Raw genomic sequence first — 17,182 nt, forward strand, 5'->3', positions numbered from 1 at the left:
AATATTTTGTTGCCTGAATTTCGGCGCGTTTTTAGGAATTTCTGTTGCCTATATTTTGGAGCCTTTGAAAATTGTTCCTTTCGCCTTAAGTCAGGCAATGTTTTTTTTCATACTAAAAGTATGCTACATTTATTTTTAGCCCAGAGTTTGGGCATCAAATCCTTGTAAAATGTTGCCTACTTCTTGAACAACAAAGCCTCAATTTTCAAATTTATTTCATTGAATGATTTTAAATAAGCAACACAAGCTACTTAGATTAAGATTTCTTGTTCTGATGGCTACGATTCTTATTATGCAATTAGCTAGTATTATCGATTGGCCTATGATTAAAGTTAGATAATGATAATTTTGAAGGAGTTTTTTCGCCGTTTACTTTGATTCAAATTTAAGAATTTTGTGCGCTTGAATAAATCACATGAGACATAAATCATATAATAAGCAACAACAACAACAACAACAACAACAACAACAACAATGCCAACGACAACAATAAGTGGCGAACAACAACATCAACAATGGGGGAGGGGAAGAGGAGAGCACACACATCAGACATTATTATCATCTCGCTTGTGCTTGAATGAGTTTCTTTTGCCGTCTGCTTTCCCCCGGCAACGATGCCCGCAAAAATGCCTTCATGGCCAAGGCTACCACCAATCTTCCCCACATTCCATTTTGGCTTCCCAATCATCTCTTCATATCACACATATTATTCAGTAGGCAGAATGAGATCGAGGTCCATGCACAGATACATAGATAGATAGAGGGAGAGAGAGAGAGAGAGAGAGAGAGAGAGAAAGCGACCAAACTTCCGCCAGCCATTGTCCTTTCGCGCCTAACCGACCTCCCCCAGTCATCCAACTCCTTCTGCCACTGGTGGCCATCACTTGGAAGGGAAAATGTGTAATTGAAAGGGAAGCTTTGGTTTTGGCAGCAAGAAAATTATTTCGTTAACAAAGGAGAAATATTCCAAAAGGGAAAGGAAAGGAGGAACAAACACAATACATGGCGGGTGTAATTGTGTGCCTGTGTGTGTGTGTGTGTGTGTGTGTGGGCGGGTGGGTGTTTGTAAGGTAGTTGGTAAATATTTTAAAGTTTTTTTATTTTGCCTTTTTCTATTTTTAGAGTTTTTTATTTTTGGCATTCATTTCCAGCCAATGCAAAAAGTTGCCAAAGTTTCATTTCCGACAACAAGTTACCGTTAGTTAGGTACTTTTTTCTGGCCAGAGTTGTCGCCCACCATGCATATGCATGACTTGGCATTTAACGTGTGTGTTAGTCCCTCCCTTTCACCCGTCATTCTCTCTCGCTCACACGCTCTCTTTTACTTTACTTGTCTGTCTCTGTCTTCCTGTCTGTCTGTCTGTCTGCATTGTTCGAGCTGAGGTTTGATTTATGAGGTCAGAGACTCGTGATAATGAGCCAGGAAATTAAATCACTTTGACCGGAAGGATGTCCAGGTCAAAAGGGGATAACACAATTGATTTCATATTCATAAATTCAATGAATGTTGTCAGCTTGTACATGACAGAAGGATGCGAGGAAGGATGCGTAGGAGCGGGCAGCATGACCAAAGGAAATGGCATCACCAAAACTTGTGCGGGTACTTTGATTACATAAGTTTCTTATTAAAATTCAGTGATGGCGGATTGTTTTCGTAGTTTTAAAACAGAAATGCAATCGGAATTCTCGAGCTTTTAAAATTCTCTTGAGAATTTGCCGAAGCATATCATAATCAATTTATCAGACATCAGCGGGAGAAGGCCACACATGTTCCATCATTTTCATCCTACAGATGTTTCCATATTTTGGAGCTTCATTTTAAAACAAAACTTGGTAGAGGCAACAAGTGCTAATGTGACATTTTCGTTATCTTTTCTTTTACAGAGTTTCAAAATCAAAATTGAAAATACCAACTAGAAGATAAGGCTACACCAAATAAAAAGAAAATCCAAAATTTCACTGAAAAATCAACCAGAGGATCAGCAAAAAAAAGTAAAAAAATACGAAATCATTTTATACCTCAGGCACGCAACATACACACAAACACACAACAAACTAAGATTTTAAGGGGGCAACTGTACATTAAACTTAAGTGTTCAAAAAAGGTAAGTGAATTACTAAAAGCAACCGAAATTAAATTCAATCGATAACAACATCTAATCAGTATTACCTCTAGTCATAATGTAAATTCAACACTTTTTTGTTTCGGTTGTTTTGCTTTAGAGTTTCGGTTAAATGCTAAACTAAATTGCCAATTTTCTTATTGATTTCAGATTACTTTGTATATAGAAAAGTAGCTAAAAGCACAAGAAGACGTAAATCTCGAGGAGTCACAGCAGTCAGTCAGCCAGTCAATAGTCACTAGCATACTAAGAACCACACATACACACACACACACCCACACTCACTTACCCACACAGACGCAAAATCACCATCTTCAAAATGACGATGAGTACAAATAACTGTGAGAGCATGACGTCATATTTCACAAACTCATATATGGGGGCCGATATGCACCATGGCCATTATCCTGGCAATGGCGTCACCGATCTCGATGCCCAACAAATGCATCACTACAGTCAGAATCCAAATCATCAGGGCAATATGCCCTATCCGCGCTTCCCGCCCTACGATCGTATGCCCTACTACAATGGCCAGGGTATGGATCAACAACAGCAGCAACATCAGGGTTATTCTCGTCCCGATAGTCCCTCCAGTCAGGTGGGTGGTGTAATGCCGCAGACGCAAACAAATGGTGGTCAATTGGTCAACCAACAGCAACAGCAGCAATCTCAGAACCAACAGCAGCAATCCCAACAGGCACCACAGCAACTTCAGCAGCAGCAGCAGCAACAACAACAGCAGCAGCAACATCCTCAAGTGACGCAACAGCAGCAAGTGCAAGTGCCCACACATCCCCAGCAACAGCAACAACAACAGCAGCAGCAGCAACAACAACCTGTGGTCTATGCCAGTTGCAAACTGCAAGCGGCTGTGGGCGGAGGCTTGGGCTTGGTGCCCGAGGGAGGGTCGCCACCCTTGGTTGATCAGATGGGTGGACATCATATGAATGCCCAAATGACGTTGCCACATCACTTGGGACATCCGCAATCACAGGTAAGTTGAGCATATGGGATGAGGAGTATTTTTACGTTTTTTAAGGATAATTTTGGTGGTGTAACTTTAGCATTAGCTTCCTCTTCCCGCCTCTGTCCTCTGTCCCTGCTTAATCTAACCCTTTTTAAAACGCTTTCATTCTTCTACCTCTCATGCTGCCTCTCCAGTTGGGTTACACAGATGTTGGCGTTCCCGATGTCACAGAGGTAAGAAAAAAGAGCTTACAACAATCAAATAACTTTATTTCACTTTGCTTTTATTAACATCCCTTTGAATGGGGTTAACGGATTTCTGAATCTATTTGGGATTTCTAATCAAATTTGGCTATATCTTTAGGTCCATCAAAATCATCACAATATGGGAATGTATGGACAACAACAGACCGGAGTACCACCAGGCGTGGGTGCACCAGGGCCTCAAGGCATGATGCATGCCGGCCAAGGACCACCGCAAATGCATCAAGGACATCCAGGACAACACACACCGCCATCCCAAAATCCGAATTCGCAATCCTCAGGGATGCCGTCCCCACTGTATCCCTGGATGCGAAGTCAGTTTGGTAAGTGTCAAGGAAAGTGATCGACAATTCCACGAAACGTATTAAGTGGAATTTTTCTTCTTCTTATAGTAGTGGGTTGATTTGTAGTTAGTTGTTGACATTAGTTCGTACTATCTAGTTCATATTGTAGTTACAACAACAAATTGTTTAATCTAATTTACATTAATGCCGAGATTTTGCCTCGAGAAACAAATTTGATCGAACTTTCCCAGCAAGAGACGACAATGGCAAAAAGATTATCACTAAATACCGGACTATATAAAACGATTTTTAATTTTCATTTTTCAGCTGTTTGTTTAGTAATTTTTAGTTCATTTTTATGAATCATTTCAACAAGCAATTAAATTCGCTTTTATTTGGTTAATAAAAATGTGAAATTTAAATTTGACTTGACAATATTTTTATGAGAATTACAATTCAATTATAATTTACGAAAACTATTGCTAAACTTTGAGCAACTTCTATTCAAATTTTCGCTATCTGCTTACTGAAATCACATCTGAATAACCAACCAGCCTTTAGCTGTTTCGCCGGTGGATCGATGGCTTAGTCCTTGGATTGAGTCCAAGAATTTTAATTTTATGAATACTCAATAAAAATACTCTGAGAGCTGTTAGTAGACTTTGCTATTCAACCAATTAATTCTTATAGGAGAAGATTTTTGATTTCAAATCTTTTATATCATTTTTATAACTGTCTCTTTTAGGGTAGCATTTTAATTTTTTCGTGGCTTTTGGCCCTAAATCCATTTAAATGGGTTTTAATTTACGATTGCCCTTTACTTTAACTACTTTCTTTAGTTTTTCCATCTGTATAATTGTTAATTGAATCCATTATAATTTCGTCAAAATTTGTAACAGATTCATTGAGCCCATTCTTAGGCATTGTTACCAAATTTTGGAGAAGTTCATCTGTTCCCTTCTAAAATGGTTTTCGGATGTCGCTTTAATTTACATTTTCTGCTACATAATTTTAGCAAGTTTTAGAGAGTGTTAGAAAAATCTATAGAAATGAATTTTACTTGACACTTCTCACTTATTGACTTTGGTCTCTGTCCTTCACTATCATTAAAAATATCATAGGATTTTATAGAAGGAATACAATTTGGACAGACGGCCTCAACATTTAGTAGTTTCATTGCAGAAAGTATTTATTAATTGTTGTAAATTTAATAAATTCGGTAATTAGAATATCTCAGAGAATTCTAATTAAAAATAATAACTGAATGTTGCCTCTATATGCAAATGTGTATAAATATATATCTTCAACTTGAAGCAATGTTCTTGTCTCCATTTTTAAAACATTTTCTTAAAGACTCCGGAAAATGAAAACTCTGTTACCGCTTCTTCCGATTTAACTCTAAAAATTTCAGTCTGCTTCTCGCTCATGACAACGTTTCTGACCTTGACACGTCTCAGTGATTTTCACTTTATTGCCTTGGCCAATTGCTCGCATTAAACGTAATCCATCTGCAATGACAAAGGCGAGGAAGAAGTCGAAAATCCCAAAAATGTAAAAAGGAGAAATACCTGACAATTTTATACAAATTCGCAAATTTCCCAAAACGAAACGCAATCGATGAATGCCAAATAAATGGGCTACGAGTGTATGTGTGTGTGTCTGTGAGGAAAAGAGGTTGAGATGAGTGAGAAGGAGGGAAGGTTTACCGAAAGGGACAGGCCAAAAGGATCCTAGAAAAGGATAAGGCGTACACAGAAGGCGGTCTAGGCACATAATGCAAATTGACAATAGAGTCTTCGGACCATTCGATACAAAGTGAAAGCGAAAAGGTTTCCAGAGCGTAACTAATCGATGCCACGAAAAACACTGAAGCATATGTCCATATACAGATTGAAGTCAAACGGTTGCCGCTACAGGCATGAGAAACACACTGAATTTTGTTTTTCAACAAAAATATTTCCAAATTTAGAATTTTATTCACTTTCACTTTCAAGCAAAATGGATCACCGGTTTGCCTTATTCATTACCAAATCGTCTAAGCCTGAAAGAGCTTTTTCTTTGCTTCTATTTTGTTCTTCGTTGTGTTTTTTGCACTTTATGTTAGTTTGTTTTTTTTTTATTTGCTTGTTGTTTTTCTTTTGGGTTTTTTTTTTTTGTTGTATTTTGCACCAAAGCCAGATTGAGATGTAAAGCAGAATTGATGACCGTCATTAGTTACACGTTATGTGCAATGGATGCCATCAATTTATTAATCTCCAGAACACGCCGAGAGCTCCCCATTCATAGCAAGGCAACCTGGGCCAGGCCTGGTCTCTGGCCACTTCGTCGTCTTAATCCCTGCTCCCTCACTCAGTCTTTCTCCTCCTCCTCCTGCTCCTTTTGTGGCGGTGCAAAAAAATGAAGTGGAAGGAGAACGCGCCTACTAGCCAAGCTGCGGTGACACGAAGTTTTTTTTTCTTTCGTTTTCTTTGGCGTATTTAAAATGCAACAGTAACTTTGACTTGGAGGCTGGGCGAATTAAAGTTGGAGTTTGAATCTCCCGCAGAGGAGAGGCTGCAGCAGAGGGGCAGTGTGGCAGTGTGGAAGGTGCGGCCTTTGAGCATTCTCACTGTGCCACAACATGATCCCCAAGCTTAAGTTACGATGATTAAATGCATACGAGTTTATTTTTGCTTAGGTTTTTTTTCTTCCTTCCTTTTAGATTGTTTTGCATAACCCATAAATAGTAAGAAATACAGTGGAACAATTGTTTAGAAATGTGAGAAGATTCAGATTCAACAATTCTCTCATTCGCAAAAATCAAATTTTAATGAGAAGCTAAATGAAAACATGTAAAATTTGACATTTGCTTCTTTGAGAGTCTTTAAAACCAATGAGAGAGAGAAATCTTCTTTTAATATAATTTTTGCAGACCTTTTCTTGGTGCTCTTACCCATGGTAACTACTTAACGCCTTGCTATATTTCATTTGCCTGCATTTAGAGACCAAATGCACACACACACATATAAAAAGCGCCGATCGTGACTAGCCAAAAGAACTTCCATGGCCATTTGGACATTGTCATTGGGGCCAACAAAAGAGCGAAAATAAAAGGAAACTTAGTTTCAATTAAGTTGTAACTCATGATCATCAGAAGGCAAAAAAAAAAAAAAGGGAATAGACGAAGGAGTGCAAAAAGGGGAAGAAAAACGAATGGCCAGTAAGTGGGTCCTTTCTGTCCGACTGTTAATGGTGTTTTGATATACGATTTATATTTGCTTTGGCAAAGGTTAAATAAATTTTCTATACTCTTATGCAATGGTCTAGTAAGATATTTGTTAAAAATGTCATAAGCACATAAAGTAGATATAGATATAAGAATATATAGTTGAAGAACAAGAGTTTGAAAAATCTTTGAAAATATGATGAAAGGGTATTGCAAGTTTTACATAGTTGAAGATTTGAAACATCCAGTCCTATATATGTATGTATGGACGATAGGAAGTTTACTTTTTGATAATTTGCTCATAAGCAGCTGTGACAGAGGCACTGGCAAAGTGGCAGTAAAAATGGCAGCAACAACTTGCAATCTGCCACAGCGTCGGATGGATTCGCCATACTTAATCCTCGATGGCTGGTGCCTTTTGACTTTTAGCTTGCGGCGAGGGAAAGAGTATGAGGCGGGTCATAAATTTAAGCGACAGTCAACAAATTTAAAGCAACAAGTGTTTATTTGGACGGGATGCGAGTCTTTTTCTCTCTCTCTCTCTCTCTTTAAGTGTCTTTGTGTGGGTGAAAGAGTTTTCTTTTTTGACCTTGTTAAGTCTTGATAGTTATCGGGAGTTGGAGTAGAGCATAAAAATCTTTAAGGATTTTAGTACAACCAATAGAAATAAATAAATTTGAAATAGTTAAAGTGGAAGTAAACCGCAGAAAGAAGCTCAATGGAAGCTTCCTCACTTCATTGCTGCATGAATAATATTCGTAATTTGTCAAAAAGGTTGGCCAAATCCCAAAATACAAAAAAGTAGAAGAAGCACAAAGAGAAGAACCAAGAAAAAATGGAATCCAAAAACAGCGCTGCGATTGAGAATAAAAAAAAAAGAAAAAAAAGTAGATAAGTCATGGCATCGACTTTGGAATAACCTGTAACATTTAGGACCCAAAAATGACCAGTAAGAGATTCTTCTTTATATAAGTTGAAGGTACATGTAGGAAAAACCAACAAGTCTTTGGTTTGTTCCGGTTTTTGATTATAATATTTTTCACAAAAATGTTCGAAATGTATATCAAAATCATTTAATATTGCCCAAGAAGTGTTCGAGGTCCTGGTATTTGGGCAGATCAACAAGCAAGATGAAAGGATACTTACTATATTTTTACACATTAAAAAATCAGCTGCAAATCAACTAAGACCAATGGTCACAGATTTTTGAATCGATTGATTTAGAGAATCTACATTCAATAGCATAAACATGTTTCGAATATACCCATTTTGGCTAAATATTGTTGTAGGGTATCAAAAACCACCCACACTTTGGATTGTTGTTGCTGCTGACCCAAACCTCCCCTGGAAAATCCCCTAAGGACCTTTGGGGCGAGCTGTTGCCATTATTTTACGCTTCTGCTGGCCAGCTTGGAACGGAATAAAAATAAAAGCGAAATTTCCTTTTCGCATTTGATGCGCTTTATTAAACTTTTCTCTCTTTCTTCTTTCTTTTTTTTTTGTTTGGTTTGGTTTGGTTTTTTTTTGGGTTATTTTTTTTTTGTTCGTCGTCGGTTTCAGAAATCCCAAAAGTTCTCGTGTCATTTTTTCTGCTCTTCCCCCTCCTCTTCGCTTTGGTTGGGACCACCAGCTCCATTTTGACAGGCCATGTCAAAGTTTTTGCTTTGGCATCTTTTATTTTATTTTTTGTTTTATTTTTTTGGAAAAACCTTCACGCATTTGGCAAATTATCTTTTGATCCTGGATGAATTTAACCGTTCACGGGACACATTGACAGCTTGAGGGGGTGGGATGGGGAACGAGGAAGGGAGGATGAAAGGCGAAAGGAAAATGCGTTAACACAATTTCACTTTGGAGCTTTCAAGCTTCGGCGTGGACACATCCTAAGCCCTGGCAATCGTGTGCCTAAGTAGTTGCTAGTCTTGGGTCTCTCTCTCTCAATCTCTCTCTCTCTCTCTCTCTTACTTGGTCTGTATCTTTCTGTTTTACCATCGAAAAGTAGTTTGCTGGGGGAAAATCCCCAAGTTAAACAGAAAAATTTTTAGTTGAAGGAGAAATACAAAAACAAGAACAGAAAAAATAGGAAAACACTCCCCAGGACATTAAGTGCAGTGCCAACACGCCATAGGGAGGGAAGGAAGCTGGGGGAGAGTTGAGTGGAGAGAAGTTTTTCCTTGAGCAGCGGCAAGTGCAAGTAAAGTCAAGTCGAAGGCGGATGATGGCCCGGGATCAACGTTTTACGCTGAAGCCAAAAGCACAAAACTTTGTCCAACGTTTGCCAAACGTGCAACTTTTTGGCATTGCAGAAGAAGTTCTTTTCATTGTCTTGCGCCCTGTGACACTCGGTAGGAGGAGAGCAGGGACAGATTGTAGGGCGATGTGCGATGTGGGTGGAGGACAGTTAGGGATTGTGGTAGCTGTCGGTTATAATGCGCACAATGAAGTGCACTTTTCCTACTCGAAAGAAAGAATTGAAAAGTTGTTTACCATGAGGCAGCAAGACAATGTGCGAGGGACATGTTGATTGGCTGCAAGTTGAAATTATGTAAATCAAATGGTTATCCAAATACTCGACTAAGTGACTCTAACTTCATTTGTTTCACTCGATTCTCTGCGTTCTTCTTAGATTCAAAACTAATAGAATTGGAATTTATTGTAAACAATTTATCAACTCATTTGACATTGTCATAGCCTCCAACTCAATAACGGCAGGTTAAGGCTGGCTGCCTCCTCTTTCTGCCCCCTTTTGCGAAACTTTGCTGGTGGTCGACTGTCAAAAAGTTGCATGTCATGCAACAAAATATTGCACTTTGCCGTATAAAATAATAATAAACGAATGAAAGAAACACAAAAAAAACCTATACACACACACAAATGCGAGTAAATGTTTTTTTAATTGCGGAAATTATAGGCAAACGTAAAACGTGCAAAGAGACGCCGCAAATTATTATTATTTATGATCCATAAGTTGATAAAAATTTTTGCGCGCAAAACTCAAAAGAATTTGCTGTTTTGTTCGTGTGTGGTCGATAGGTTGGCTGGAAAAAATTATTTGTCATCAACGATGTAAGATGATGGAAATGGAAACTGTTGGGAGAGGATGAGGAAACATTGAGTGGGCCAGGCTGAATTTTCATACCAAAAAATATTCATTTTCACCATAGACATTTTTCAAAAGAATGACCAATTTCAGAAAACTCAACCTCGGCCATATATATTCTTCCCCATTTTTTTTTTTTTTTTTTTTGGGTCGGTTAATCAAAACCATATTTTACAGGGATAACAATTAAAAATTAACATTGATCATTTGTTATTTGTACAATTTTATTTTAATTTTCTTTTCTGTTTTCTTCATTTTTTTCTTGTCCCTTTCTCTTTGTCTGCTTATCTCCCAAGAGATTTGACTTGGTTTTTTAATTTGGGACTTGTTTAAGCACATAAGAGGTTTAAAAAAAAACCAACACACACAAAAACCAACAACAACAACTAGTTGACAAAAGAAAGGATTGTATCTGCTGCTGTTAACCATTCAAAATTTAAAACATGGCAAGGACTGTGTAGGGACTTTAAAACTTTATTTTAGTTATCGTTTAAACAAAAGCCAACCAAAAGAAAAAAAAAGAGAAAGAGAAAACGAAACGAAACGGGGGGGAACTATTTTTTGTTTCTGTCTTCTTCTATTCAGTTCCCCATTTTTCGGTTATTCGAATTCAGTCGCTGGCCATGGCTACCCATGTCAAAATATTTGACAGCTGACTAAAACATGCTCTGCGAGACGGGTAGGGGGAGGGTAGCGGGGCAATGCGGGACAGAACCAGTCTCAGAGACCAGAGCGAACTCTGGCAGGCAGCCGTCGGGCATATCATCATATCCCCTCTAGGCCAAACGAAATCTCTACTTTAATGGAAAACTTGTCGGCTAGCTGAGCGCCTGCTACCATTTCCATCATCATCATCAACATCATCCACCATCTATTCCACCATTATGGATAGGCGTGCCTCAACTGGCCATCTAAAAGGCGGTGGCAGCCATTGAAACTGAGAACATGTGGCCTGACATTGACGATGATGTTTCGTCACGCCGCTTTCTATGATATTTTTTAGTAGTATCAAGTGCAAAGAATTTTAGAATTTCTTTTGAAATTGAATAATAATATATTTTATTTGAATCACAATTTCAATATGCATACATTAGTTTAAGAATAATATCTAACAAAGGGCTTAAACAAAAAGAGAAACCCTGTTATTGTAAGTTTTTAACCTTGAAGCTTTACATATTATTTTTTTGCAATTCTCAACCAGTTTTGGCCTTGCAGATACATATGATGTTGCTATTGCCATTCTCAAGTTGTTAAGCAAAATTTACTGAGAAGTTAATTCATTTGTTTTAAAGTTTCTTGATTTTCTTCTCACAAATAGTTGCACAATTTATCTATATGATCTATATCATATATGTAGATACAAATAAAATAGATCTTTGATTTGTGATCAGTCTGTACTAAAGTGCTAAACACATCTTAAATAGGTATTATTTAAAAGATAATCTATTTACTTGAGATTAATGCAATTAAAATAGAACCTCGTTTATAGTACTTCGTCTAGCAAAAAAGCGTCATTCGAGTTGAGGTTCTACTGTACTTTATTCTAGATTCTTGCAGGGTTTTTTAAAAGATTAATTTAAAATGTCATTAATACAAAATTGTAAATTATCCGCACTTTGTGATCAAAACAAAATTTACTTCTAAATATACTTATTTACTCTTTTGTTTTTAGACATTTAGCCAGTTAAAATATTATAAAATAGAAATAAAATTGGTTTTATTTTCTTCTCTTTTTGCTATTAAATAATAATAATAATTGTATTTATTTTCCTGCTTCAACGAATTTCATAAAAATGTTGTAGTAATTATTTTAATGATTTCCTTTAAACGTTAAACACTCGCACATACACACACACACACACACACGCACTCACACACCCAGAGCTCGGCGCACTAATGTAATTGTACAACAACGAGAAACAACAACAAGAAAAACAACAAAAACAAAAAAAAAATGGGGGAAAAATGGAATAAAATCCATTATGGTAGCAAGAAGAGTAATATACAAAGTAAAATGGTTAAAATGGTGGCCTAATCGCAATTTAATTACAATACGCTTTCATATCAAAAAGCATTAATGGTTCGGTCCCAGTCACAGGCCAAGTCCAGTTCCACTTTCAGCGCCACCGCCACCAACTCCAGCTCCATCTCCAGTCAACCAAATACTAACCACAACTCTTGCTGTAAAGGGCAGGGGGCAGGGGGCAGGGGGCAAGGCAAGGCAATGGCAAATTGGGCGTGTATTTCACATGTATCGCTACTCTTTTCTTTTTTCCTCTTTTTTTTTTTTTTGGTTTAGATTAATTGTTTCACTTTTATTATATTGTTCTGTTCTTGATATGAGTGTGTGCCTTCAATCTCTTTGGGGATTACCCAGAGCGCCATTAATGCGTTTATAATAATTTTTCAGATATGAATTTGAATCCAAATTCATGAGATGATGAAAAATCCAATTCTCTGCGAAAGGCATCATTAAAAACTAATTTCCAATGGGTAGAGGGTAGAGAAGATCGCCCGCTTTTAAATTGCCAAGCGAACGCCCCATAACTACTATTACCGCCACCCTTTCTCCTTCCTTCCGTCTCGCCATGGCTTGGGCCCTTTTAAGGCAATCTCATGTCAGTCATCCTCGACATAGTCGTCATCATCGCCATCATCATCATCATCATCGACTTGTGAGCCATGAAGGTGTTTTTATCAATTAAAATAAACATTTATTTGCCAATGCCATGAGCAGCTCGAAATGGGAATGGGAATGGTCATGGGAGTGGGTATGGGTATGGAACTATGACATGTGCTGCTAATTAGCGAATGCCACGTAAAAGAACAGGGAGAGACTCATATTGTGAACAAGATCTACGATAATGAAACACTCTATATGATACGTATCGAGTGTAAACTATTTGTCGAGTGAATTTAAAGTGCCTCTGCAAAAAAACCTATCCCCTGAAGTAATGTAAAAGTACACGAAATGTGTGATAAAATATGACAAAATATGACAGTTAACTTAGAAAGGAAGATACGATACCTTTCCTTGCTACTCAAAATAAACTTGAATCTTGTTAATAAACTTGCAATTTTTAAAACATTGAAAGGGTAACAAGGGATAGAAAAGGAAACCAAGATAAACAGTAACTTTTGGAATTGCTTAGATTCAGTTATTTAGTATATAGATGTCTTTGAAATAGAACTGCATATAGACTTATATACATATATGCCTAAGTTTGATTTGGTTGATGGAAAGGGGGGTAAATTCTCATCTGGTGAAAGTAAATGTAAAGTAAACCACATCCACTTGTGTTCCTAACGATGTGCTCTTAATCCGCATCTAATACCCAGCTCACTGGACTCCAACATGGAGGTTATTCATTCCATTAAACTGCAAAAACAAAAAAACCAAAAAAAATCCAACAAAAAACTGGCAAAAAAAATGAAAGAAAAAGCACCACGCACGCTTTTTGCCACAAATCTCTCAAGATTTTTTTGCTGGTGATGCTGCGGCGGCTGCGACTCGTCGTCTAACTGATGATGATTAAATGCGAACGCCTTGGGTTATAGACATGGCATCAGTCGTGTCATTTAAAAGAAGGTAGCTGCTGGCCCGGGCCACCGCTGAGGCGGTCTAACCTTCCCTCCTCCTCCCCCCCCCAACACCGCGCACTGACTCCTACTAAGCTGCCATTGACCAGGCCTGTTACTTTTTGTTTCTTCCCCTGATTTGGATTCGCGTTCACTTTAATGGACGTGGCACACACACACACACACACATAGAGACACACACCGACAGAAGAAGAGCTTATGATGTAATGACCTCCAGCAAAAACAACAAAAAAAAAATTGGACGAGCGAGTTGAGCAAGACAAATGCTGAAGATGTTATTAAAAAATAGTTAAGCTACCCAGAAGAATCCGCCCCATGTCTAGGTTAAAAAAAAAGAAATAAAATTAAACGGATGGAAATCCAAGTTTACTGATTACTGATTGGCGTGGTCAGCAAAAAGCAAAAAAATTGGACAAAAATCCAATTTCCGGAACCTCAACTCCCTCAAAAAACTTGAAACTTCCATCTTTAGTTGGTGTCTTTTTGAAATTTCACACGGCCAAACTCCAAATTCGTTTTACCATTGACAATTATATTACAGTGAAACCTCGATATAACGAACTTCATTATAACGAAAAACCCAATATAACGAATTTTTTGTTAAGTCCCTTGAAAGGACTAAGGTTTTACATTTCAGTACCTATAGCGAATCAATAGATATAACGAATAATTTTGCGATCCCCCTCAGATTCGTTATAACGAGGTTTCACTGTATATTTGACATATTTTTTCTCGTCGTAGTTTTTCCTTTTTTTTTTTGTTTTTGTTCATGGCGTTGTTTCTGTTTCGTTTTCGTCATTACCAAAATTATAATTATGGTAAGTGTCATTAGGCGGCGAGGGCAGCAACCCATTTACCCATTTTATGGTACCTTTTTTTTCGTGTTATTTTGTGTTTGTTTTGGTTGGTGGAAAAGCAACTGCAATTAAACTGAATTATTATACAGTTATATACATATATATATATATGCACAATCTGTTTGAATTTAACATAAAATCCACAGAGAGATATGGCAAGAAAGTGGAATTGAAATCCATTTCAAGTCAGACTTGACTGAATCATAGCTATGATAGTCTGGTTTCGTTATGCATTTAGAGAAATGGGCAAAGGCCTAGCTCAATTGTTTTTTCCCTCAACGAAGTTGGTATACTCTTAGAAAATCAAACAACTGACTCTTCAGTCTAACCCTTAGTCAAATAAAATGTGTAATGCATCTCATGAAGTCTTTAAAAGTTAAGAGCTCTAATTAAAATTCAAACTAAACATTTGTCTAAGTACAGAAAGAGAGAGTATAGAGAGAGAGAGAGTGTGTACAGAGAGTCTGCTTTACATAAAGTGTATCCAGAGGTCAGATATCTGACTGTCTTCTCCTCTCCTCCTCATTCTCTGACTCTTGGGCACTCTTTCTCGGTGTCTGGGTGAAGTCATGTTGGGTTTTTTGACAAGTACAAATATCCGAATTCGGTAAGGTTGTCTTTTAATCAGCCTCAGCGCCTTTGCTTCATGTGGTTTTTCGTTTTCGGTTCTCGCTTTTTCTTGTTTAATTTTTAAAATTTTGTTCCGTTTTTTCTTTGGTTTTGATTCTGGTTTCAGAGTTTAGAACAAAGCCCGCAGCTAAAAAGAATAAGAAACTGAGATACAGATACTTGGGATGCATTCCAGATTGAATATATTTTTATATATACATACATACTTTGTTGTTGTTGTTGTAATTTGTATTGTATTGTAGTTGTTTGCTGTTGTTGTTATTGTAGTTATTCTACCCCATTTAAAAACACGAATTTTAATTGTGATTTTGTTCTTATCTTTGCTCTTTGACAACCAACAGAACGTAAACGTGGCCGTCAGACCTATACCCGTTACCAGACACTGGAACTGGAAAAGGAGTTCCATTTCAATCGGTATCTAACCCGACGACGACGCATCGAGATTGCCCATGCCCTGTGCCTGACCGAACGCCAAATAAAAATCTGGTTCCAGAATCGACGCATGAAATGGAAGAAGGAGAACAAGACGAAGGGCGAACCCGGCTCCGGGGGCGAGGGCGATGAGATCACACCACCAAATAGTCCACAGTAGTTTCAATAGTTCCATAACACTAAAAATCCATAGATCAAAACATCCAAAAATGGCAAAAAAAAATCTTCAAAATCTAAATACAATTTATGTTTTACAGCAAAACTAATCCAAATGAGAGGACTATTCTATATAGTATGTATCTGTATACATATATATATATATATTACCACTATGATAAAACAAAATGAGTAAAGAAAAGAAACAAACAAAAAACTTAGTTAATTGTTATTATTTTCTACTTTTATTATTTAATTTTACAAAAAAAAGAAAGAAAGAAAAACAAAGCGAGCAAAAATTATAATAAATATAGAAAAAGGCGTAAAAAAAACTCAACAAAACCAACTCATGTGACCTCAGATTTAAATAAGCTATATATTTAAATATAATGCATATATGTATGTATAATTATAAAAAAAAACAACAAAACATTATAAAAAGAAAAAACAAAAACAACAAAAAAAAAACGAATGATGAAAAACCTAAAGGCAAAGATGAATTATATATGAAACATATATAAAAATAAAACTATAAATATATACAATAATATTAGTTTTACAACAACATATAATTTAATGTACTATTAACTTATACACACACATACATATACACAGACACACCCATACATAGACACAAACAAACATAAAAACTAAAAATTTAATAAATGTTTGTAGCAATCTTAGCTTAAAAAAATGAATTAAATGAACAAAATTGAAAACTAAATAAAGAGTTAAACCAAAATGTCGAACCAGATCGAACTTGAATGAAGCAGATTCTCCATTTTAATGTTGGTTATATAAAAATAAAAAACTAAATCAAAAAGGGAAACAAAATTGAGACAAATTCATTTTGGAATGGCAAATATTTTTGTAGAATTTTAATTTGTGCAATTTTTTTGTTTGATGTTTCTTAAATGTCTTTCGAATTAGAGTCCTTTATGGTTATATTCACTGATCAGATTCCACTTGAATCATCCATTTTACTATACTCGACTTGAGCTTTTCCAAAGATAAATAACAAATAATTTCAATCAATTTCATTTGACTTTTCTATTAGATGACTTGATATAATTTTCTCTCTCTTTCTAATTACATCTTTGATTTCTTCCCGATGATATTTGGAATGTGTTCCAAAGAATGGAGCATTCTATTTAGGACTCTAATTTTGATGTATCTAAGAAAGATAAATGAATGAATTAGATCTTAAAGGATATAAAGTATACCAACAAACCAAAAAAAAAAAAAAAACAAAACAAAAACCAACAAGAAAAAACACAAATTTAAATTGGCAAAATTTTTACTATAAAATTGTTAAATAAAAACACAAAATACAAAAAACAAAACTAAACTAAAAACAAAACTGATTACGCTGTTTCTTCAACCAACATGTAAAGTAGTAAAATATAAATTAAAAAACAAAAATTTACACATTTACAAATATTACATTTATTTGTAATTTGTGAATGAAATTCCTTAACAACAACCAACCACAACAAGAACAAGAACAACTATATGAATGTATGTACGTAACTCAAACTCAATTTCTCTACTTAACAGTAGAGATC

The 17,182-nt window shown here is 36.3% G+C and overlaps 1 protein-coding gene across 4 annotated transcripts; it reads left to right on the plus strand.

Annotated features, from left to right (window-relative positions):
• Positions 1-1,888: 1,888 nt before the first annotated feature.
• Positions 1,889-15,785, plus strand: LOC6647445 (homeotic protein antennapedia). 4 transcript variants are annotated; one of them, XM_023178618.2, is made up of 5 exons: positions 1,889-2,105; positions 2,274-3,117; positions 3,285-3,323; positions 3,454-3,688; positions 15,371-15,785. In XM_023178618.2, exons 2-5 carry the CDS (start codon positions 2,443-2,445, stop codon positions 15,619-15,621), a joined length of 1,200 nt encoding a protein of 399 aa, XP_023034386.1. In that variant the 5' UTR covers positions 1,889-2,105; positions 2,274-2,442; the 3' UTR covers positions 15,622-15,785. The 4 variants fall into 4 exon arrangements, with proteins under 4 accessions (XP_023034386.1, XP_046869161.1, XP_023034387.1 ...); XM_047013205.1 differs by having other exon boundaries at positions 3,454-3,676; positions 15,371-15,784; XM_023178619.2 differs by lacking the exon at positions 3,285-3,323.
• The last annotated feature ends 1,397 nt before the right edge of the window (positions 15,786-17,182 follow it).

Source organism: Drosophila willistoni, chromosome 3R, assembly GCF_018902025.1.
Source record: "Drosophila willistoni isolate 14030-0811.24 chromosome 3R, UCI_dwil_1.1, whole genome shotgun sequence".
In the NCBI taxonomy this organism is placed as follows: Eukaryota; Metazoa; Arthropoda; class Insecta; order Diptera; family Drosophilidae; genus Drosophila; species Drosophila willistoni.

Bases quoted from the DNA above. Each gene is read 5' to 3' on its own strand.
- LOC6647445 (XM_023178618.2), top strand. From the start codon at position 2,443: ATGACGATGAGTACAAATAACTGTGAGAGCATGACGTCATATTTCACA. The intron at 3,324-3,453 runs GTAAGAAAAAAG...CTATATCTTTAG, and splicing joins GCGTTCCCGATGTCACAGAG to GTCCATCAAAATCATCACAA. The intron at 3,689-15,370 runs GAAAGTGATCGA...GACAACCAACAG, and splicing joins TCAGTTTGGTAAGTGTCAAG to AACGTAAACGTGGCCGTCAG.